The sequence below is a fragment of the Phasianus colchicus genome, chromosome 1 (genome assembly GCF_987193195.1).
Source record: "Phasianus colchicus chromosome 1, bPhaCol1.hap1.1, whole genome shotgun sequence".
NCBI classification, from domain to species: Eukaryota; Metazoa; Chordata; class Aves; order Galliformes; family Phasianidae; genus Phasianus; species Phasianus colchicus.
The window spans coordinates 45,853,836-45,878,590 of record NC_143436.1 but is presented as its reverse complement, the minus strand read 5'-3'; the positions used below and the strand labels follow the sequence as shown (position 1 = coordinate 45,878,590).

Sequence of the window (24,755 nt, the reverse complement as noted above, 5' to 3'; positions counted from 1 at the left end):
CAAACCAGGGCTCTCAGCTGCTCCTCATACCCCTTGTCATCAGATTCTTCACCATCTTTGTAGCCTTCCTTTGGATATTCCCTAATAGTTTTATGTCCTTCTGATACTGTGGTGCCCAAACCTACACCCAGTGCTTGCGGTGAGGTCACAACGCAGAGCAGAGCAGGACAAGCCCTTCCCTCGACAGCTGGCAGTGCTGGGTTCTGGCTGCCACAGTACACTGCTACCTCACATTCAATTTGCTATCAACCAGAATCCCCAGATCCCTTCCCATGGAGCTGCACTCCAACTCCTCATCCCCCAGTTTGTACAAAGAGCCAGGGCTGCCCCATCCCAGGTGCAAAATTCAGCACTTAGTCTTCATGCAGAAGGGGGCTACCCTCCAATTTGTCAAGATCTTGGTGCAAAGCATCTCTGCCCTCAAGGGAATCAACACTCCTTCCAGTTTAGCGTCATCTACAAATTTACTTAATATAACTTTTAGATCTTTGTTGGAGTAATTGATGAAAACATGAAAAGGAACTGGTTCAAAAATGGAGCCCTGTGGAATCCCATTAGTGCCAACTAGGGCAACTCACAGGCCATAGCCTCCCCTTGCCCGACACAGCCATGTTCTGATTCTCATGGGACATTCTTATGGCCACACTGCCACGGCTTGGTCACAAGCCACCTCCTGATAAATACAACCGCTATAAATAAACCACTGTCAGAGCAGCGACTCTGACAACAGAACACCAGTCTCTAACCAACCTGTGCAGTTATCTAACACAAGGAACAATTTAAGGTCCCTTCCTACCCAGTGCAGTCCTTTGTGGAAGAGGATGGATCCCCCTCCACCGAAGAAGTTTCTGCTTCAGGGGAGCAGCAGCGAACCAGAGCCAATGGATGTTGATCAACCTGATGGTGACGCTCGGTGAGCCCTCGGAGGTCGGCCTACCAATGGAGGTGGATTCACCTCCACCATGGCTGGGCAAGCACTGTATCACCATGCTTGCCTGGAGATGATGCTTGATAAAGGAGGAGCTTACATTTGAAGCAGTCGTGAGCACTTCCCATCCATCTACTACATGTATGTAAATTAGGAAAAACTGTCTTTTAGCGTGGTTAGAACTGAGCCAATTGAATGGGAATGGAAGTGCAGTCAGATCTGAAGCCCGTAACATACAAAAGTACAGTATGCTCAGATGTGAAATCTCCCAGTAGACCAATAAATTCCACCTGCAGTTTTTCTCTGATGAGTACAATTTTAGTAATTTGGCACTAATCTGGAAAACACCCCTTTCAGTCATAGCTGTAGAGGGGAAGGAAGCAGATGATCAACACATAGAAGTGAGAGATAGCCATGCACATGCTGATAGAACGCTAGAGATGCCTGTGCGGTCAGCAGTCCTGTACAGCACATCTGACTGAGTAATGGTTTCATAAGCTGCCTCATGGTTTCTATTTGTTGTGGTCTTACGTGCTAGCATACACTCTGTGCTACCGCGTGCTAAGAATTATATTCAGGTCCTAATGAGCTCCACGGTAAAAACTGCTCTGTTTAACCAGGACAGACTCTTATCACAGCACTATGGCATTTAAAAGCGATTTCACCTTCTGTTTTTTGGCAAGGCCAGAGGTATTATTTTTTCAGGCAGTTTACACCACGCAAGGTACAGCTTAGCTGTCCAGCACCGACACCGCGCTGCTCAGTTATAGATACCCTGCTGTTGTAGGAGCTGACGATGCCATTCGCATGCTGCCAGCAGTGCCCCCAAGCAAACGCCTAAAAGAGATCTCTGCTTTGCCTCAAGCTTTCCCACTGCTGTGGGCCGGCTAGAAAACAGCTATCGTTGTCGGGAGTCTTCTGGCTGTAACTCTCTTCAGACACGGCTAAATGAAGTACGGCGTTCATTCGCCTCGCAGCACAGAACCGGGCAGCAGTGCCGCGGTACAGCCGAACGCAGACCGCCAACCCGCAGCCCAGCCCGTCACAGCGGGGCCGGTGCCAAGGCCGACGGCGCAGGCGCAAACGGGAGCGGGGAGGCAGCGTGAGCCCGTTACCCCGGCAACGCCGCCCCGCCCCCTCGCCGCGTCCCGTCCCGGTTTTCCCAGGATACCCTGCGGGGCCGCGGCGGGCGGCGGCGCGAGCGGGCGGCAAGGTGAGGCGAGGCGGGGCGCGGCGCCGCGCCATTTTTAAATTCCTGGCGGGGGCGGCTGGGCGGCTTGAGGTGTGTTGTGGGGCGGGAGGGGGTTTTCTGCTTGGGGTTCGGCTGTGCGGCGTGCGCTCAGCCTTCCCAGGCCTTGCTCTGTTCGTCCGGCGGCGTCGTTCCGCTGCAGGGGTCTGTAAAGCGGGGAGGAGCGGGCAACGCGTCTCAGAGAGAGGTTGTCTCGGTCTCGTGTCCCGTGTGGGGCTGCGGGGCTGCAACTTCCCAGAGTCCGAAGTTCAGGGGCAGAAGAGTGCCAGGCTTCCGTGTTTCTCAAGTTATGCTCAGTTTTGTGTTAGTTTTCATTGACTGTGGTGTTGGTGGGAAGTCTGATCCCTGCTGTGCTGCAGAGGCATGTCAGGTAGGGCTAATATAACCTAACTTTATCTGCAAACCCAGGCTGTGAGTGCGTGAGCATCTAAACTAGTGATGCGGCTGCTCTCTGTGTCTGAAAAGAGAAAGTCTCGTCCCTCCTTCTGCCTCCTTATTTGGCTCTCTGTTCCTTCGTGCCAGCCAGTACCAGTTGCCTGCTTGCACTGCAGCTGGCTGGGTTGTGCCATGAGCTAACGTGCCTCGTTGACCTCACCAAACAAAACGGCTGTTTTCTGCTTGTCGGAGCTTATTGGCTTCTTGAGTTAAATCTGGTGGATGTCAGATCTGGGAATGAGGCTGGAGAGAGCAGGAGGGTAACGCAGAACAAAATGAACCTCCCCCCACCCCCCTCGAAAAAGAAAACGACGCGGCATTTAAAATAATATAGCTCAAAGATCTTATGAAAATGTCCTTGCGTGATGTGTAGATATAAAGGATAGAGAGGTGAAGTAGGTCTTTAAGCAGTGTTTCTTTCTGTATGCAGATAATAACTGGAGAAGAAAGGCAGAACAAAGGTGGTTCTAGGAAAGGTAGCTCATTTCCTTCACTTAGCTTCATTTTCCACCAAAAATATAACTGAAGCTTCAGGACTTTGCACCAATATTTTTCTGTACGTACCTGCACAACATCATGTTAAGATTTCATAGTGTGGATTTGGGCAGCTGACAAAAGTTTACAGTTCTGTAACAGGATAAAAGTTGACAAATGTACAAATAACATTATGTACATTGGGGTTTTAGTTTCTTTAAAGCGTATTTTATGGTTCTCTACTTTTCAAACAGGTCTTCATGGGAGGCAGGAATTTTAACTAGCACTCTTGGAAAGTGTTTTTCAAAAATGGCATGTGTGGTCTTGGGGAAATTTGAAGGTGTTTAGGTCTAGGCATCGGCTGATATAGCTGACATACTGCCACTGGCACAGGAGAGATTCATGTCAGTAGTTGAGCATTAGCAGCCCTATCAGTAATTACTGATTGGCCTCAAGTTGAGCCAGGATAAGTTTAAGTTGGATATCAGGAAAAATTTCTTTACAGGAAGGGTGGTTAAGCACTGGAATGGGCTCCCCAAGGAGGTGGTTGAGTCACCATCCCTGGATGTGTTTAAAATCATTTTGGATGTGATGCTCAGGGACATGATTTGGCAGTGGGTTGTTAGTTAGGGTAGTATGGTTAGGTCATGGTTGGACTTGATGATCTTTAAGGTCTTTTCCAGCCTGAGTGATTGTATGATTCTACTTAGTTCTGAAAAAGAAAAAAAAAAAAAAAAAAAAGTAAGAAAGCGAGTTGATTAAATGTTGCAAATTGCTGTCAATAGTTTCAAGGAAAGGGTCTTCGAGAAATCTATCGCTGCGGATTGCAAATCGCGAAGTTTGCCACTAGATGTCCCTGCAAGCCAAAATAGCTCTGTTGCCTTTAGTACATCCAGTTTAGGTTTTTTGAGGGTGTGAAATGGTTTTGTGCGCCGCGTTTTTTCCCTTTTCTTCTTTCCTCTTTTCTTCTACTTGCAGCCTTTAGGCAGATGAATGCATAACTGCACGTATGTTGCTTTCTAATCTTTGGAGTTTCTGATAGTAGTGAAAGCTGTGAGAGTGCATGTGAAGGCTTGGAACTGAAAGTACAAAGGCCTGCATTTCCATTCCTCTCTTTTAGTCAGAAAACTCCATGGTTTTGTGGTGATGTTGAATTTGTGTCTGTCATACAGCTTCAGAAGCACTTCTTGTTCATGTGAGCTGTGTGGTCCAGGCCCAAGCCCTGTGCACCTAGTTCTATGGCTTGGTGTACAGTTGCATGTTTACATTTGGTACTGCAGCTTATGGAACCAGAGATCTGTGATGAAGAGAAGTACTGCTTGCTTTTTTTCTTTTTTTATGGCGGTCACGATTAACCTTGTTGATGTGCTTAGAAATTCTGAGGAGCATGCTGCCTGGAGTTCTTTTTGTCCTCTCACATAGCTTATTGTCCTTAGGGTTTCTGAGCAGATTTTCCCACGTGGCTGCTGCTTGAACAATAGCAAATGCCATGATATTGAGTCTGAAAATGGCTACTGTGCTTTGTTTCTCAACAACGAACAAAAGCCAGGAATGAAAAACAGATCCTAGTTTGATTAGAAGCTTCTTCAGAATTTATTCTGTTCATGTACAAAATGTGCAGTGTATGCGTATAGGGCAGCCATTGAGGAGAACATTCTTTATTCCAATTTCCTCTTCCTTATCCTCAGCAGATTTGGGCAGAGCAGAATGAAAAAGCAGTTGCTGTTGTCATCATGTGCTGGTGTTGGAACACAGATAGACTTTGCTCTCACCTTTTCCCATATAGTGACAGGGGAAGAAATTGGGCACTAATGCATGTTTCTTTTCCTATCTAGCAGATAATTTTCATCTAGTTTGTAGTTTGGGGCTTTCTAGAATCAAATGCTGAGCATTTAAGGCAGGTCTGTGGAAGATTTGGGGACTAGAATGCAGGAGAATGTGATGTGTCCAGCTCCAAATGTGAAGAAGGTGAGGTACTTACTGATGCTGGAGAAGTAAGTTGTTTTGTTCACACTGCCACTTAAGCACCAGTCTGTTATGCTGAAAGCATAATGGCAGAGCAGTTGTTTTAAATCTTATAACTTCCCTAAAATTCACTTGTGGCCCTCCTTCCCCACATCCTCTAGAAGCTGCAGCAATGATCAGTCTAAGGCAATATCTTGCTCTGAATACCAAAAAGATTTGGTGAGGTATATTATATTATTATAATACTTCCTTGTTTCTCAGCATCTGGTGATTTGCAGCTTTCTCACATCCCCCTGAGATTGTCATATTTAGCAAAACTCTTGCTGGAAAGTTCACAAAAACCCACCATGTGAACTTCAAAAATGAGGAAGTGATATGTGTTGGTGATACGTGTTGGAGCTGAACTTTGGGTAGTCTGGAAGGTGGGTGCCCATGAAATCATTCCTCTTTTCCAGAAAGGGCTTGGTAGAACCTCAGCAGTGGGGATTGTCCCTGTTCTTCCAGCTGATGTGATGGTGTGCTGAGCAGCGTGATGTAGATAGGTAGTGAGAAACACTGTGACTGTGATAAGCAAAAGCTGTTTGTGTCTGATGTCTCTGTCTTCTCCTTGAACCGTAGTCAGCAGGACAAAATGAACTCCATGCTCGGATTCTCAGCATACAGAATAAGTAAAAAAAGCATTTTATATGGTCTGGGAATGGCAAGATGCTTGTGCTTGTTTTGTACTGATTCAAATAATCTCCTCCTAACTTAATTATGTGTCCCTGAGAGAGTACAAGCAGGGAATAGCTGCCTTTTCAGCAGGAGATTTCTGATATGAGTTACAGCGGAGCCAGGATTCTTCTGTATTGAAAGCAAAAATGGCATGTGAAGCCTTTGAGCAGTGAGTGTCCTTGATTGCTAATTGCATCTGCTTCTATTTGTGCCAGGTCACCCTGCCTTCTGGGATGGCAGCCAAAAAAGTGGATGTTGGCGTACCTTTGTTATAAGTTAATTTTTTACTTCGGCCTCTCAATAGCCATCGTGAACGGTCATCATAAAATGGATACTTTGGGCAGTCTCCTTCCTCCCGTGGTTGGAAATGGTGATGCGGCCAATTCACAAGAATTGCAAAAGCTTCTGATTGATGAAAAAATGCGCTGTGAGCACCATAAAGCAAATTATCAAACTATAAAGGCAGAACACTTAAGGTACATGAATTTTAATAGGTTTCTTCATTTGAACTGTTAAAAGATGGAGCGCGGTGCTGGGTGGAAGGGGTTTTGTGTGTCTTGGCTATTTCTCTACTTAGGGATGTTTTTGAGTATTGGTTACTGCAGAAAATAATTCAGAATTCCTTAAGACATTATAGGTGTGAAATAAGTTTTAAATATGTTACAGGAAAAGGCTATTAAAAGCTTAATTCAATCTTGATATTTTAATTTTTGTTTCTGAAGATGAGCTTTCCGAGCTTTAATTTGGAGAGTAGCTATAAAAGAAATTTGGTTTCTCTTACAGGTTACAGGAAGAGTATACAAAGTCCCAAGATGAACTGAAGCGGTTGCTGGTTGAAAAGCAGGCTGTACATGACAAATTCCAGCTTCTTCTTGCAGAATACAGAGAGGAGTTGCTGGGTAAAACACAAGAGTTGGAAAAACTGAAGATGCAGGTGAGGTAATTTACTGGCAGAGCTTAATATGGACCTGAATCTTGTATCAGGGCCATGTTTTAGTTCTGTTTGTAACATGCATACACTTGGCTTGGATCTATTTCAGTTATCTTGAAACATACTGAATCTGAGTAGTGTTTCTTCCTTAGAGTGACTGTGGTGTGAGATTACTGTTTTGTTTCTTAACAAAATCTTCCAAATTCTTTTATCATGTACTACAGTAATAGTGAGACCCTCAGTCTGAGCCTCAGTCTCTGTCATTGTGTGTTGTCCTGATGTGAAGAGAATCATCTGCCCTGGTGATTACAAGAGTAGATACTTGTTTCTCTTCTTGATGGCAACTTTCCTCATCATGAAAACAAACAAACAAGCAACACCAAAAACACTTAAATTCAGTTGCATGACGTTTTCTATAGTTACTTGTTTCCTTAAACTAATATGAGGCATAGTTCCTAGGAAACAAATACAGTGTCTAACAGAGGATCCCCAGACACTGACTGACATTTGTACTGCTTCTTCCAGTGAATGCTGACATTTAAAATCTGTTATCTTCCCAGAATATTTTTAGTTCATTAATATTATATTTCTTTGCTTCTATAACTACCATTTGAAAAATTCCTTAGAAAAACATAGAAAATTAAGCAGAACTTAGAAGACTTTAGAACTTAAAATATTAAGGCCCTACTAAAAATACTTTATTTATGGATATTTGGTCTGTCACAATGTACATAAATGAATATGAATACCTTTCTGTCTGAAGGTGCTAACTCCTCAAAAATTAGAGCTGCTAAGAGCACAAATACAACAGGAATTGGAATCTCCAATGACAGAACGTTATCGGAAACTAGAAAATGTAAGTAGCAAGTATTTAATTTTGTTTCTTTTAGAGTGGTGGCTACCAATTTGTAACTGTTCCTAAAAACCTTAGGAAACAGAAAGTGAAGGGCAGTCTATGTGTGTGACTTAGCTTTGCCTGCTCTTGTTCAGTACTGCTGCCTCAGGAGGTGAAGGCTGAAACCCTAGGAGCGGGAGGGATCCATTCCTACACAAAAGCCCTTATGAAATGACTGAAACGTTGCATGGATGTTTGAAGGTGGAGATAAAACTGCCAACTTCATACTGAATGTTTTATTTATCTGATTTAGGAAATGGAAAAATACAGAACAGAATATAACAAACTTCGTTATGAGCATACTTTCCTGAAATCAGAATTTGAGCATCAAAAAGAAGAACATGAACATGTTTTAGAGGAGGAGAAAATAAAATATGAAGCAGAGGTACGTGATATTGCATTAGCTTAAACTTTATCTGATAAAGCTGTGTGAATGCTGTGAAAGCTGTTGATGCTTTGGTGGATCGTCAGTTTGACATAATTTCATAATGTAGTATGTGTTTCTGCTCTCATAATTCTCAAAACACTTTCATGACTTAGCCTCAGGCTGTCTCTATAGGCTTATTCAGTCATGTGTTGCAATATCGTATGTGCTATCACAAGAGTAGACTTGCCTTCTAATGAATGTCAACTAGTAGCTCTGCTTACATGCTTTTTGGAAATCACATTTTTGATAGGATATGAGACACTACGCTAACCTGAAATTAATAAGTTATATGAGCAACTGATTAAAAAAATAATTTAAATTACTTATGTAGTAACTAATGAAAAAAGTTCAGAAGATATTGTGCCCTTGCCTGGTAGCAACATGTCTTGAAACTAGGTTGGATTATGACAGTAAAAATGATACTAACAGGATGCTCAAAGCTTTGGTAACTTGATTTCAGTCATGTCAACTCCTGAATAAGCAGTCCATAATTTGTTTGTTTCTGAACTGGACTTTCAAAAGTGTGGCTAAGTAAATTGGCATCTCATTCATCTCTTAAATACACGCAGCAGTGTAAATGAGTGTTGTACATGTCATTTGCATATTCATTTAAGTATTTGTCTGGGAGCATATCAGGAGATGCCAGATTTGGATGCATTAGTCCAAACATGAGGCACAAATCAAAGGCAATCATTGCTTTCAAAATCAGTCCAAATTCAGAAATGAAAAGCATTAAAAACAGAACATTTGTCCTTCCCAGAGCTAACTGCACATGCTGCTTTACAGCCTGCCTGTCTTATGGGCTTGTTGAGTTTGTGCTAATGCTGCAACTAATTAGCACAGTTAAAAAGAATGGAATTACCTTGAGCCCAGGGCAAAATATAGTCTAGTTTCTTTCTCATGTTTAGAACCTTTTTCACCTCCCACATTATTTATTGCAAGGAGGCTACGAAAATATCCTAATTCCTTAATGCTGCCTCGGGCATGTCATGCAGTAAGACTTGAATCTTCTCATGAAAGGGATTTAGAGGGCAACTGCTGTAGATTTTGGCTTTGCTCTGTGGAAATCACTGATGAAACTTCTAAAAGTGCTGCTGCCGAGCAGGGTTTGGAATATTGTCTTCAAATATGGAGAAAGCTCTTTCAGACCTTATTTTCTGACTCTTTTGCTCCCGGTCTTCACAATACGTTTAGTCCATGTAACTTATTTTGGAATACTGGAATCTATGTGTATATGTTTGTTACAGTCTCAAGATGAGTTTGTATTTATTTGTACTGCCTTGGAAACTTGCTTTGTTTTCTGACAGACTGAGTCACCTTGACTGTCTTCAGTTACCAGTGTGCTTGAGTTATAGTGTGGTTACAGAACTATAGAATCATATGGTAGGTTGGAAGAGACCTCCTTCTAGTTTAGCCTAACCCCCTGCTTAAATAATAAGATGTAATGAGATTGGATTGCTCAGCACTAGGCTCAGCCAAGTCTTGAACATCTGTGAGGATGGAGATTCCACAACTTTCTGGGCAAAGTATTCTAGTATTCAACCACCTTCATGGTAAACATTTTTTCCTATTATCTATTTGAAATTTTTCATATTCCATCTTGTATCTGTTGCTTTTCTTCTTATCACCACGTGCCTCTGAGAAGATCCACCTTCTCTATCTCTTCTTGGAGAATCACTGTAGCAAACAGTAGTTATTCCAGAGTCTTTCTTATCCAAGCTGAATAGGCCCAGTTCTCTCAGCCTGTCTTCGTGTCATACTCTCCAACATTCTCGGTGTCTACTACTGGACTTATTCAATGTGTCAATATTCAAGTACCGGGCACAGTATGCCAGCTGTGGTCCTACAAGAGCTGGTAGGAGGAAGAGGGTCATTTCCCTGGATCTGCTGGCTGTCTTTTTGCCAGATCGCCAGTTACATTAGGTTATCTTTGCTGCAAGGCCACTCTGACTAAATACTACAGTTGTCTGCTGACTAACACTATAGCTGTTGGCCAGGATACCCAGATTCCTTTCTGTGCAGCAGTAGCTCTTCCACCTACTTTTTTATATACTTGTTCAGCCCGTATCTCACCAATTTGGTGAAATCTAGTGTGCTTTCTTAGTCTGCAGTGCCAAGCACCTCTTCCTAGAAGGAAGTCAAGCATGTTTTGCCTTTGATTAGCTCTACATTCCCATCATCTTGTCATTTCCAGATGCATGGATAAACTTCTGAGAGGGTTTGCTTTGTAACCTTCCCAGAGACAGATTGACCATCCTGTGATTTCCTGGATCTTCCTCCTTGACTGGTTCGCCCCTCTTAATCATGTGTTTGCCATCTGCCTCTTTCCAGACTCTGGGAACCTTTTCTGATTGCCACGATTTCTCAAAGATTCATTCCAAGGGCTCATGTATCCAGTGCTTTAAGTGATCCCCAACTTCTTTCTCTGCTGTAGCTGCTGATTTACTTCCACCAATTGCTAGGCAGTTTAGGAACATCTGAGGATGAGCCTTATTGGTGAAAACAGAATTTAAAAAAAAAAGGCATTGATTGTTGTGTCTGTTAATTGTTCTAATATAAATGTTAATGTAATTTCATAGTAACTTAAATGCACGCTGTTGGACTTTCCTGAACTATCAACCACTGTACTTATTGCTGTGTGACACCTAATCAGTGTAAAGGCTTATATTTTTCCAATTAACAACCATCAGATTGCGAGGCTGGAGAAAGATAAAGAAGAGCTCCATAATCAGCTGGTTAGCGTTGATCCCACGAGGGACAGTAAACGTGTGGAGGTCCTCTCCAGAGAAAAAGCACAACTGTATCAGAAATTAAAAGGCTTAGAAGCAGAAGTAGCAGAACTAAGAGCGGAAAGAGACAATTGTGGTGTACAAGCAGAAAATGTCCAAAGGGTGCAAGTACGGCAGTTAGCTGAGCTGCAGAGTCTGGCAAGGTCCCTAGAGGTAAGACTCTTCTTTATTTGTTGTCTTGTGTCCTTGTGAGTGATGCCACATTCACAGTCAATAAGATGCTTGTGTCAGCAGTTGTCACTGAGTTGCAGTTAGAAACTGACATCCATATGTTAATCTGCTACAGGAAAATTGTCATTCTTTTGAAAAACTTTTTTTTGTCCTTTCTATCTCTGTATCTTCGCTCTTCAATGCATTACCATAACTGTTGGCTTTTGTTCACTCTTTTAAGAACTTCTTTTATTTCTGATCTGTTTTAGTGTTCCTCTTCATTCCTTGTCTTCAGTTCTTGCTACCTGCCTAGCTAGTGAGTCTTTGCATATAGACTTCTCATGTAGCTGCAAGATATGGATATATGGTTTACTTTCCTTTTCACTTTATAACCATTATATAACTTTGTTACAAAGTGATGTGGATCTCTGCCAAGTGCTCTGATCCCATTTTAAAGAGGATCATAATATTCTTAATTTAGAAAACTTATTAAAAAAAAAAATCCTGCTGGAAATATGCAATTAGAAAAAATAAAGTGAAAACCTGGGTTTAATTGCTTTTTTGATACTTCAATAAATCTCATGTCTTGAGGCTATAATACTCGTACTGGTGATCCTGTATTTAGAGCTGAGTAATTTACTGGTAGCAATAGGTGCTACCTTCTAACTGAGTCAGATTATCTCTGCCTTTTGAAGTGGGATTGCAGACGTGTGTCATTCTGAGCAGGTGGTGTTAGTCAAAATAGTTGTTGTTTCTGAGTAAAATATCCCTTACTGTATGGGAACATATTGTTAACCAAAGTTGATGTATTTTTGTGTATAGTTGTTGTATGAAAGGTCAGTAATATTTGGAGATCACTTGAACCATAGAGGTGAATAGCAAGAATGCTCCAAAAATCTCACAGATACCTCTTTTATTCAAGGCAGAAAAGAAGTCAGCTCAGCAGCACATTGGTCGGATTGAGGAAGAACTGCAGATGTGTCGTGAGCAGAACTTTCTTTTAACTAGCAAACTTCACAAATCTGAACAAGAAGTCAATTCCTTGGCTGCTAAAGTAAGTGCTTTTATGTCTGAAACAGTTGTTCATATAATGTTTTTCATATAAAGTTTTTCTGTTTGTTTTACATTAAGAATAAGGTCATATTTTCTTCTGTGACTTAGAGTAGGTTTGGGTTTTCTTCCCATTATCAGATAGAAGATGTAGATAGAGTGTGTGACTTGACAGGAAAAACTTCATGCCTAGAAGCATCTCAACATCTCCAAAATTGATGTTATGCACTTTTTTTCTCTTCATTTTAGAGATGTTTTTATCTAAATGCAACAGTGCATAAAGAGGCATCTTCATGTTTTTAATATTTGTGGGGATAGGCAGCTTATCCTAACAGCAGAAAGCATTCTTTTCTCATAAACTATGTGAAGTGCCATGGAACATCACATCATTTTGTTGTTTTTTTTTTTCTTGTTCTCTGCATTGGAATCACCTGCTGAGATTTAGGTTGCATGTGAAACAAGATAGTAGTGTTACTATAGCATCATTCTTGGACTCACGCCAGCATAGCTTGTACAGAAATGTTTCTGTACAGCATTGCATTCCATCTTTTTAAGTAGTTCATTGTCTAACAACATGTTTGAGTGTCTTACATGTTGGGTTGGCGCCGTATCTTAGGCATTTTGAGAACTTTTTAGAAAAATCCTTAGGAAAAAAGAAAAAAAATCAAAAGGCTTCCAGGATAGGGAAAACCTGCCACTATTCAGTGTTTCCCAATAATTAGATCAGCATGGGCACCAGGTTCATCTGGCTGCGGCTCCTTCTCAAGCACTTAACTTACAGACAGATCTTTATGCAATTCTCTATGTTGACATTTGAATAAGGAAGCAAAATTGAAGCACTAGGAATTTTTTTTTTTTAACCTCAAATATTGTGGAATTGTTACCTGTAAATCTGAGCCATCACACTTGTCCTAAGGAAATAAGTACCTAGTTAATAGATACTGTTGTTCCTTATTCTTCCCTTGCTGGAGAAAATACTGGCTGCTAGTTTTTAGCACATTTGTCAGTTATTGGTAATGAACTCCATCCTGTTTTCTTGCTCTTTTGAGAAGGATTTCGTTATCTCTGAACTTACTGTAAAGCCAGTAATTTTGGTCTTGTGCCTCTAGTTGAATTATCATAAGCACTGTGTTGACCTAAAGCTATCCAGCATTTCTAACTATACTCTCCAAAGTAACACTGACACATTCTTTGTATGGGCGTGACAATTAATATGGGCATATGCCTCAAAAAGGGACACAACACAGGGGAAAAAAAATCTTCAACTTCTTCCATAATTGCTCTTTAGCAATCTCAGATTTCATCCAAGACAAACTTTACAGTACTCATTTATGACTGTGAAGTGTTGAGTTTTGGTCCTTAATCTGAAAAAAGCTCTTACTTACCATATGAATAGGATATATCACTGTTTTAAACCTCTTTATACAATGTGTCATACTTGTCGAACAGGAATGATGAATTGGAGGAAGAAAGTTATGAAACATTTTTTAATCAATAGCCTTCAGAAGTTGCAGAAAATGAAGGTGTTCAGCTGAAGGGATGAAAGCAGAAAATCACGTCATATAGTGACACCCCCCCACAATGCTTCCACACCCACTCAAACTTATTCCTGAACAAAGATGGACTTCTGAATCTTGTGCCTTAGAAAAGCCACCTTACGTCTTTGTAAATTACCCTAAAATGTTCTCAGCTTCATATTTAAGCAACCAAATCCACTAATGTAGTTACTTAATAAGCGACTGTGTCATTCTTAACCTTTTGCCACTTGCTTGTGCTAGCAGGTTGTAATTACATTTGTCACTGTGAATGGATTTTTGATATGAGTGCTTTCCTCTAGGTATTTAATTCTCATTGACCATGTAATTACTGTGTACGAATGCCTAAACTATAAAAAAAAGTTTCTGTGCAAGCAGTAATTGTCTTTGATTTGATATTCTTAAGACTCCTGCTTTTAAGAGGCTGTTAGTGCACATCACAGCTGCAGAGAAGTATTTGACTTAAAATGCATCTGACATCTATGAAGGCCTGGATTTTGAAAGTAGTGTAGCACTCCAGGAGATCAAGGTGATGAAAGGGATAAGTGATCTTCACATTGAAATGACTTCTGGGAAGCAACGGATATCCTGGTTTTGCATACAACTGTTTTGTTTTACTCTAGGGAGATTACACTGAACTTAATCTTAGCTCAACTCTCTGAGGGATTTTTAGTCAGAAGTGAGGTATGTGCAAGCTGACATGCTAATGCTTAGTGAGGCACCTGGGTTGTATGCAATATTGGATCAGTGTCCCAGCAAGACAGTTCAAATAAGCAATCTATTCAGAACTACTCCACTGTTTGGAAGCTTGCTTGCAGAATGCATGATATTTGCTGAGTTTTTACAGGTAATCCTGCACGTTTTTGCTAAATCTTGAAGAGTATTTCCTACGCTATGGCTTGTAGTAACTGTCTGGGTAAAGATGAAATCCATGTCCATTGTCAGACAGCTTGATTCTTGGAACCTATGGGGTATTTGGGCACTTGGTCTTCATTAGGGAACACAGAAACCTTGTGTTTCAAGATGAGTGACAATACATCCATGAATTTTCAACGTCTGACTTGAAGTAATAAAACATGTCAATAGATTGAGTGTTACAATACCTACATAATCACCATTAACTATTATCTACGAATCTGGATATTGTGGTATGACTTTCAGGAAAGCTGTGGATTAAAAAAAAAAAAAAAAAAAGATATTTATGAAGATATATTTAAAATAAACCTAATTATCATTATTTGACGGATTTTCTTGTTAGCAAAGCATTGCCTGAAAAACAGTAAAGCTGTGAATCCATATGTATTTATTTTCAGTGGATTTGTTATTTTTCTAATTCATAGGTAGAAGAACTTAAACAGTCACACAAATTAGAAGTGACAAATGTCAAACTGGAGGCAGCAAGAACTAAGAATGAAGTAGAAAGAGAGAGAAACAAGATTCAAAGTGAAATGGATGGTAAAATACACAATACATTTCTAGTGAAATTAATTTCTACTGGTTTCTTTGATAACTTTCACTTAGAGCACTTCAATTATTTTTTTCCTCCAAATGTTTCCCAACAATCTTCACCTTCTGCTTCTAGTCTAAGTGATAGATCAGAAAACTCATTTCGGTGTCTGAAAGAACTGTATCCTACCACTTGATCTCCTAGGTCATGAAGGACTGTTACAGGGCAAACTGCATTTGTGTAAATTAATTGAGTTGTGATACAAGTTGAGCATAATCTGTCTCAAATGATGTGCTTCCTTTTTATTTACTGCCAAATTGTACAGCTATTTGCAATTTGCTTGAAACCAATTCTGTACCCATGGAATTTCGGAAAAATAAAGATAGATTGACCACTTTTGTGGAACAAAATATAATTTCTAGCTTGTTCTATGAACAAAACAGGCAATGGTCTAAGCAACCAGGTAACAGCTGAGCCTGTTGGCAATGTGAAGTAGCCTATTGTAAGGCCAAAGCTTTGTAGGACTAGTTGCTGATGATGTAAATCACCACCCAGCTTTTACTGGACTCTCTTCACGGGTTTGTCATAACCTTCATCTGCTTAGATTGCCTTGATTGTCACAGTCTTGGGTGGCCAGCAGGGACAGGGAGGTGATTGTTCCCCTCTACTCTGCTCTTGTGAGGCCCCATCTGGAGTACTGCGTCCAAGTGTGGAGTCTGCAGTACAAAAAAGACAGGGAGCTGTTGGAGAGGGTCCAGAGGAGGGCCATGAAGATAATCAGGGGACTGGAGAACCTCCCCTGTGAGGACAGGCTGAGGGAGCTGGGCTTGTTCAGCCTGGAGAAAAGAAGGCTGCGGGGTGACCTCATTGCAGCCTTTCAGTATCTAAAGGGAGCCTACAAAGAGGAGGGGAATCAACTCTTTGAAAAGGTTGATAACTGCAGGACAAGGGGAAATGGTTTTAAGTTGAGGGAGGGGAGATTTAGGTTGGATGTCACGGGGAAATTCTTTACAGATGTAGAGAGTGGTGAGGTACTGGAACAGGCTGCCCAGAGAGGTTGTGGATGCCCCATCCCTGGAAATGTTCAAGGCCAGATTGGATGGGGCCCTGGGCAGCCTGGTCTAGCATTAGACACTGAGGTTGGTGGCCCTTCATGTGGCAGGGGGGTTGGAGCTTGATGATCCTTGAGGTCCCTTCCAACCCTGGCCATTCTATGATGATCTCTTTTGTCTTGTTTTATTTTTTCATTCATTCACATTCCATCCTGTGAACTCAGATTTTTGGCTCCCTTTTTGCTACTGATAAATTGATTCTAATAAAGAATTTCATCAGGATGACATCAATAACGACATTTTAACATTATTTTTTTATTTTAATGTATAATGTAGGTTTGCTGTCAGACAAAGAAGTTCTTAAGGAAGCTGTTGAGCGTCATAAAGTGCTTTTAGTAGAAAAGGATCAAGAGCTGGTTCGTAAAGTGCAAGCTGCCAAAGAGGAAGTTTTTGGAAAAATTGCAGCTTTACAGGATGAAAAGTATGTGTTGATTTACTGCTAAGCTTCTAAAAGTCCTGAGAAAAATGTTTGGTTTTTAAATGTTATTTTTAGTAGCAGTCTCTTAGCGCTTTATCGTGGTTCTCCTGTAAATACTGAATAATGTTTCAGGTTAGAACTCGAGAGCAGATTAGCTCATGTGGAGAAGGTGAAGTTGGAACAGGACGCTTGGAGACAAACTGAAAAGGATCAGTACGAAGAGAAGCTACGTGTGGTACAGCTGGCAGAAGAATCTAGCAAAAGGGAACTTCAGTGTTTGCGGTAGTGCCTTTCCTAACCTTAAAGCAAATGTCTCATTTTTTTTCCCTAATTTCTTCTCACTAGTCATTAGACAGGTTTACTATTTATAGGCATGTAAATGTTGATTATGTGAAACGAAACAAAGTATCTTGTGCAGAGTGTAAAAAGATGGGAGCAGAAAAAAATGTGCTGTTTATCAAAAGTGAACGTTTTTCATCCAAATCTTAAAAACACTGCAACTTTAATGAACATTTTGAAGAAGTAAATTTCATTATCTGTATTGGAATTTGGACCATGTTGGCCACTTGCAAACGGCAGTATTATAAGATACCATTTTTCTTTGCACAATGGCACGTGTCAGCAACTGGCAAACTGGGACAATAATATGATATCTGTGAGTTCTTTATTATAACCCTCAGCGAAGTTGGTTTGCTGTGGTATTTGTATGAAGGTCAGTATGAGAAAACCAGCAAAATTCTTACTCCAACAGCAATCAAACCAACGTATATAGTCATCAATAAAAATAGATTGTTAGACATTTTGTAGTTAATTGGTAAGACTGCTAAATATGTATGCAACGTGTTCTATTGTCAGACTGATTTGTACTAGCATCTAACATCTATATTTTAATGAGATAAAAATAAGAGTATCTTAAACAATTTTAGATTAAAAATTCAACAGCAAGCTATTCAGACAGAGGAGCTCGAAGAAAACAAACGTGAAAGAGATGATCTAAAACAGGTAAGGGTTTTGGTAACGTTTCATAGAGAAACACAGCCTTTCCTGCAGTTACCATGTCCAGTGTCTGAAGATCAGATTGGATTTTTAAGGATTTTTTTATTCTGAGGGACAAAATGCATTTAACAGCTCTGTAAATCAAGCGTTCAGGAATCAGCCCTGCTTTCCTGGACCTTCATAAATGGATTACAGCTTTCTGCCTTGTGCATTTTGTAGGTATCAATGATTTCAAAATGGAATGTTTATAGGCTGCTATATTGAATATGGTTATGCACTATTTAACTGGAGATTCAGTTTCCATGGAAACTATAAACTGTTTCTAGGTAATGCTCTGCATTTACACTGCATCTCTCATCTGAGGTTCTTCAAGTGCTTAACAGATGTTTCATAAACGAATAAACTGGTGTAAAAAGATTTATTTCTATTGCAAGATGAATTAATGGCAGTAATGCAAATGAAACCTAATTCTTTTAACTCCTGCTCAGCTGTACTATTCCTTGGTAGATATAAATGTGGCTGTGCATTAAAGAAGTCTGGAAGCTGTGTGCACCTGAAGTTGATATTTTTTTTTGTGTAGAAATTAAGATATCTGAGCATGTAATTAGGGAGAGGAAAAGGGGAATAAGCATCCTTTTTCTGTGCTGACTGCAGGAATTGGACTTTTCAGACTCTACTTGCTTTTGTGAACTGGTTGGTGCAGCCACTGAGGGCTGTAATGGAGAGAGAAGAGTCTGAGTAGCTCCGAAGCTCAACTCATTGGTGTGCTGTGGTGTTCTGGTTCTGTTCAGCTCTAAGGCCTAATGTCAGATTCCCCGAGTTACAGGAGACTCAGACTGGACTCCTTCCTCTCCTTCTCTTTCTTATTTCAACAACAATAGAAAAGTTCGTTCTTGTCTAGTAGTAGTTTACTGTAAAACTGCTAGATAAGCTGTTGAGTAAGGAGAAAGGGAACAAATAAGAAAGGTTTATGGTAAATGAATGCAGCCAGTTCACATGTGCAGTATCTCAAAATTAATGTAGATATTTGCATTTCTTCTCAAATGGAAATATTTATTTTTTTTTTATAGCAAATTAAAGACATGCAACTCCAAGTCGCTTCACTTTCTCGGTCAGAAAGTGATTTGCTGGAATATAATCAGAAGTTGAAGGAAACAGTAGAAAGATTGAGACAAGAATGTCAAAATGCAAGAACTCAGGCAGAAAAAGCCCAACTGGAAACAGAGAAGTAAATTTTGTTCTTTTTTGGTTTTACTTTTTGTTTTCACACTGCTTGCATTGCTTTCACATGGATTACCAGTATGAAATGTAGATTCTGAAAGTGCCTGAAATTAACATGATGTAGCTGTGGTGTTCCTGCTCACTGCAGGGGAGTTGGAACAGGTGACCTTTAAAGGTCCCTCCTGACTCAAATGATTCTATGATTAAATGTCAGCAAGAAAGACTGGACAATTGTGCTGACAAAAAAAAAGCCATACCTTTTGTTATGCTGTATATATAAAAACTTTGCTCCTGATAACTTCAGAAGTAGGGGTTTGATTCCATTCATATCTATTACAATTAGTTATTGACTAATGAAATGCACCAATTTTATAAAATGAGATTCTATTTCCATTGAAGTGAACATAAAACTTGCATATAGAGTGGATCCAGAATTTCACACAGTGTTTGAATGTTAAAGAGTGTTGAAGCATGAAAAGTGAAACAAGTGACTGTATTATTGTGCTTTGATAAGATTTTGAGGACCCAGCCTATATGTGTGTACTTTTTACTTCTTCTACCACATCCTTTTAGCTGATATGAGGCCAAGATAATTTTATAAATCTATAGATAATAGGAGATGCACCAAGACTGTTACTGTAAGAAGCTTTGCAGCCTACCTGCAAGTCCTCCCAGTCTGTTCTTCTCTTACCAAAGAAATCTTAGGATGTTTCCCTTTTTTTCTGTGTGGCTGATGTGACTTCTTTCCTCAGTTCAGTAATTCTTTTGAGCTTGAACTCCAGAAGTTAAGGAGCACCAAAGCAATATAGCTTAAAGTGAAGCAACAAAAAAGGACCAAAAGATAAGAGAGCCTGAGATAACCAGCTTCAGATAAGTTAAACTAATGCTATTTGGGCAAACAGCAAGAGTAGGCAAAGAATTTAGCTGTGTCTGGTTTAAGCTTGGAAATGAAAAAGTGAAATGAGAAAAAGAGCCAAAGGCAAATCATGAGCCTGATAAACTGATAAAGATGAGAGATGAGCTGAAGGAGGCACTTGTTAAACATTTCAGGAACAACATTAGTGGAATTTCCTTAAAAAAATAAAAATGTTGTGAGATTTTTAACCAGTGTCTCAGCTGAAGTTCTGCTGTTAAGCAGTGCATTTCTCTTTGGTTCCTTTGGGGTAGTAATAATTTTTTTGTGATCAACTAAAAGAGCAGTTAAGGATTTCAGGTAGGCCAGGATCCTGGTAATGATTTGAGTGATGTTAACACTGTGGGGAAGGGAAAGGGTGTTTGAGAGCTTTATGGAGAATCATCAAGACTCCCATCAGGGAAACTGCATCAGCCCAAGTCTAAGTGCACTGACACCGATCTGTGTTTCTTAAAAACTGCTGGACAGAATCTCACCATTTGACTTTTTTTTTTTTTTTTGTCACAAAGTAGTTAAATAGGCAGTTAGTTCTTCTCTGCTTTGAGATAGCTGCAACAAAAAATCCAGCAGAGAAACTTCCTACTTTCCCAGTCCACTGCTGGAGATCACAGCCTAATTTTAATATGTTACAACTGTGCAAAGTTCTAAACAAAGAATAGATGTTGGCGGTGACGTGCATTCAGCTGGGATGCCGTCTAGGAAGCGTATCTGTGGGAGCTTCTTGTCATGCTGGTGTTTGTTCTGCTTGGGAGGACAGAATAGTCAAGTCTAAACTTCTCTATTAAAAAGGATTTGTGTAGCACAAATGGCAGCAACCCACTGCTGTGCCTCACTTCTCGAGCACAGAGAGCAGTCATCAGCCCTTCTAACAGCTGATGCTTGGCACAGTTGTTTCATATTGTATTCCAGTGTGATGATTTGATTGGAATTTAGAGATGTTCTCTGCACAGTTACTGGATTTAGTCTTCAACATTTCCTTCAAAGATGTAAAACCTCTAAGGTTATGTTAACGCACCGGTTCAAATATGGTGAGTCTTGAGCACAGTCACATTTAAGTTGGAAGTTTGAAGTCTATAAAGATGGAAGCTGTGAAAAGAAGTGTTTAAGAGCCTTAAGGCATTAAGCCAAAACACTGCTTCATCTGTGTAACTCCTTACCCTTTTAACCTGTCTTTTTGAAGGACTTTAGAATACAAGCGTGTGGAGTGGCTGGAGGAGAAGCATCTGCTTACTCAGCGCATCACAGAGAAGGAAGAGAAATACAACGAGGTGAAGAACAAGCTGTGTCGAGCTGCAGTTGCTCAAAAAAAGGCACGTTGGCTCTTCTTTTGTAAATGATCCTATTTATGAAAAGTTCAGCTTTTCAGACCAGAATTGTTTTAATATTAAGAGTTGATTTGCAATCTGCTGTATATAATGACAAAGTACATCCAGTTCTTAACGGAGAAATGTGTTGAAGTGATGTGCACAAGAATGTTACAGCTGACAACTTTGTTTTAATGCCATCAACGATTTGGTGAGGGTTTATCTCTGTGTGTATTTCTGTGCTTTTAAGAGGTGGACTGCTTGGTTATTAGAATCACTCACACACTCAGGTTGGAAAGGACCTTAAAGATCATCGAGTCCAACCATCATCTAACCATACTACCCTAACTAACAACCCTCTGCTATATCATGTCCCTCAGCACCACATCCAAACAGATTTTAAACACATCCAGGGATGGTGACTTAACCACCTCCCTGGGGAGCACATTCCAGTGCTTAACCACCCTTTCTGTAAAGAAGTGTTTCCTAATATCCAACCTAAACTTCCCCTAGTGCAACTTGAGGCCATATCCCCTCGTCCTGTCATCAGTGAGAAGAGACTTGTCAGAGCATTAAGCCATGTGCAGGACAGATTTGATTTCACAGGAACTGATCTATCAAAGCATTACTTTGCTTTATTTGAAATGTCTCTTTGGCAGAGGAAGACTCTCAATGATAATAAACAAAGGAGGATGCAAGAGAAACTACAACTTTTGGAAGCCAAGATAGAAGAACTAGAAAAAGAAAACCAGGTGTTAAATAGGTAATAAATAATTGCTTTTTCTTAGCTTGAAAAAATGATATATGCCCCAAATCTGACTCTGAAATATGAAGTTGCATGCTAGTTAGTGTGGTAAGTGGAGTACAATCTAATGGTGTTGTCCACATGGGAATTCTGTGAGTGGAGTCCATTTCTGATGGCTGTGTTGGTGGTGGAGAGATAGAAGAAAGCAATCTGAAAACTGTATAGATGTGGTTGCAGGAATCCCTTCAAAAGAACAAATTCTTTTTACCAAAAAAAAAGATGTGAGTGAAGCAGTGTTGGAGATGGAAGACAGGAAAGAAAACTGACTTCAGAACGACAAAGGAAAACAGACATAATGCCCTCTTGGAAGGACCAGATTCTTTTTCTCTTCATTGTGCTGTATGGATGGCTTGGTTCAAATAATGAATTTAATGGTGCACCTGTGGCTCACCACTGTGAATGCTATTAGCAGCTTAGTTTATTCCGTGTAAAATCTAATCCTGCTGTAGGTTACTGTGTAGTGGCACTTCTGGCCTTTTAGGCAGAGAAATATGCATGGGTGGTTCACACTCATGTCTTCATGGTAGTTTATGGTAGTTCTCTTGCACAAGGACAGTAAGCAGCAAAGTACTCACAGAGAGGTGATCGTAAGTATTTAGAACGCTAAGAAATGCTATTTCATAGGCAGAATGTTTCCTATGAAGAACACACACGTCTTCAGAGGAGACTGAAGGACTTGCAGCGCAGACACAACGAATTCCGGAGTTTGATTTTGAATCCTGGCATCCCATCTCTGAACCCAGTCAGTGTAACATCAGTGCCTGTCCCGCCTCCGGGGCCTGACGTCTCCTTCCTCCTCCTTCAGGTACTGTGTCACAGCACGTAGCAATAATGCAACGGAGGGGTTGGGACTTTAATAAGGAAGGGAGGAACAGAAGATCTTTAAAAAGAGGGAGGAATCCCTTTAGTTATGTTCCTTCCATAATGGCATATTAACTGGAAGGGGAACAGCTGTTCACGAGGGTGGATAGTGATAGTACAAGGGGGAATGGTCTTAAACTGAGACAGGGGAGGCTTAGGTTAGATATTAGGAGGAAGCTTTTCACACAGAGGGTGGTGACGCACTGGAACAGGTTGCCCAAGGAGGTTGTGGATGCCCCATCCCTGGAGGCATTCAAGGCCAGACTGGATGTGGCTCTGGGCAGCCTGGTCTGGTGGTTGGCGACCCTGCACATAGCAGGGAGGTTGAAACCAGATGGTCATTGTGGTCCTTTTCAACCCAGGCCATTCTGTGATTCTATGATAATGGTAAGGAGTTCTTGAAAGACAAAGACAAAGGGCGCGTTACAGAATGTAACAAACGCAGTTCTAACCCTGTTCTCTGCCTCTGTGCTTATTCTGAGGCTTTAAATGGCTCCTTCTGGACAAGAAATGTTATAGTGTTTTTCCTCACATCATGACTCCATAATTACAAAACAGGATTGCCACTCTTCATTTCTTGTGGGCTTAAAAGCATTCTATGTACCCCAGAGTGCTTCTGAGGGCGATAATCTCTCTGAGGTGGCCCAGCCAGCACTGCTGATTGTTGTCCCTGAAGTGAGGCCACAGCTGCTGTGCGTCTTCATCTAGCAGTGCTGCGCTCCATTTCTTGCTGCTGTTTGCCTTGAGTGTCAGAGTGAGACCTGCTAGAACTGGGGGTTGTTGGGGGCTGGAATGTAATGAATAACGACATTCCGGGCGTCGCGTTAGAGTTTTTGTTTCAAAATCATTACTTTAAAAAATGAAACGACTGCTGGTCCCTTGGAGGTATGCAAAATATAATAGAGCCACTTTTATTAATTTCAAGGAAGAACAGCATCAGAGAGAGCTCTCCCTGCTTCGTAAGCGGCTGGAAGATCTCGAAACCACGCAGAGAAAGCAGCTGCAGGAGCTTGGGCCGGCTGGGGAGCGGCTCACAGCAGTAACACGCAGGGAGCTGGTGTCCAGCAGGGGAGCAGAGGGAGCTGCTGTGCAGAGCGAGGACTCCACATAAGGTGCAAACTGTAGGTGCTGTTTTCAGTAGCTTCTCCTGGCTACGCGCTCTTAATATCCTCTGAAGCACGACTGTGTGTGCTGAGGTGTGGGAAATATATTCTGTGTAGTTTTCTATTTTGATAGAAACGAAATGGTATCTAAATGAAAACATAACTGCATTTTGAAAATATCTTTATAGAAATGCTATACAAATATTTGGAAGTCAAGACATGAAATAAACTACATTTTTGATAGTACTCCCTTACTTGCTCACTGTAGGGCCTTGCCATTGTGAAGCTCTGCAGATTTGAGGTCTGGATTGTAAATCAGCTGCTGGAATCCATGCCTGGAGTGGTGTTCCGAAGTTCCCATGCAGACAGATGGGGTGAAATGGGTGCTCCTGACTTTGCTGTTGTCCATGTGCCTCTTGGTTTTGTAATGGGAAGAAGCAGTGATCAGTTTTTTTTAAAAATAACATAGACATGAAGTATAACAAATTGCCTTCACATGATGAAAACATTAGTTTGTATTTGTTGCCACTGGAGCTTGTTTTGTCAGCTACAATAAAATTATTTATTTAAGGTTTCTTTAAGTTGGTTTCCTTGGTTATCAGCTTGATACCTGTGGAGGTTCAATTAATTTTTAATGACTTGATAGTGGAAACTTGGGGATGTGGGATGACTTTTTTTCTTGCTTTTTTTTTTTTTTTTTTCAGGATACTGCAGGTAAATTCATTAGTGAAAAGTGTTTAATACTTGACTGCATATTGTTGGAAGCGTAGGAACAGTCAGCTGAGGAATGAGCTGCAGATGGTGGCTGACAATGTCATGGATTCAGCTTTGCTCTCCAGCATGTTTTACTTTCTGTGCCATAGGTAAATATAAGCGCTGTATTACAGTTTCCTAAGTGCTCTCCAAGGAAAGCAGTGCATGGCACCTGTAACTGCTGGAAGCAATGGAAGCTGATTACACTGCATCTTGTACTCCCCTCCTGACCCGGGCACCACTGCAAAGCTGTTTGCTCTCTTAACCATTTTAAAACACA

The 24,755-nt window shown here is 40.8% G+C and overlaps 1 protein-coding gene across 8 annotated transcripts; it reads left to right on the top strand.

Moving 5' to 3' along the window:
* The first annotated feature begins 1,278 nt into the window (after positions 1-1,278).
* Positions 1,279-24,674, top strand: CEP83 (centrosomal protein 83). Of its 8 annotated transcripts, XM_090139989.1 has the most exons (18): positions 1,279-2,141; positions 5,981-6,241; positions 6,549-6,699; positions 7,460-7,552; positions 7,845-7,976; positions 10,709-10,960; positions 11,880-12,011; positions 14,883-14,997; positions 16,378-16,522; positions 16,652-16,801; positions 17,446-17,521; positions 18,586-18,743; positions 20,830-20,959; positions 21,613-21,716; positions 22,383-22,563; positions 23,545-23,731; positions 24,427-24,436; positions 24,586-24,674. In XM_090139989.1, exons 2-16 carry the CDS (start codon positions 6,018-6,020, stop codon positions 23,728-23,730), a joined length of 2,229 nt encoding a protein of 742 aa, XP_089996115.1. In that variant the 5' UTR covers positions 1,279-2,141; positions 5,981-6,017; the 3' UTR covers position 23,731; positions 24,427-24,436; positions 24,586-24,674. The 8 variants fall into 8 exon arrangements, with proteins under 8 accessions (XP_089996115.1, XP_089996099.1, XP_089996091.1 ...); XM_090139973.1 differs by having other exon boundaries at positions 24,427-24,662; XM_090139965.1 differs by having other exon boundaries at positions 23,545-23,740; positions 24,427-24,662.
* The last annotated feature ends 81 nt before the right edge of the window (positions 24,675-24,755 follow it).

Bases quoted from the DNA above. Each gene is read 5' to 3' on its own strand.
- CEP83 (XM_090139989.1), top strand. From the start codon at position 6,018: ATGTTGGCGTACCTTTGTTATAAGTTAATTTTTTACTTCGGCCTCTCA. The intron at 6,242-6,548 runs GTACATGAATTT...TTTCTCTTACAG, and splicing joins ATAAAGGCAGAACACTTAAG to GTTACAGGAAGAGTATACAA. The intron at 14,998-16,377 runs GTAAAATACACA...TGTATAATGTAG, and splicing joins GATTCAAAGTGAAATGGATG to GTTTGCTGTCAGACAAAGAA.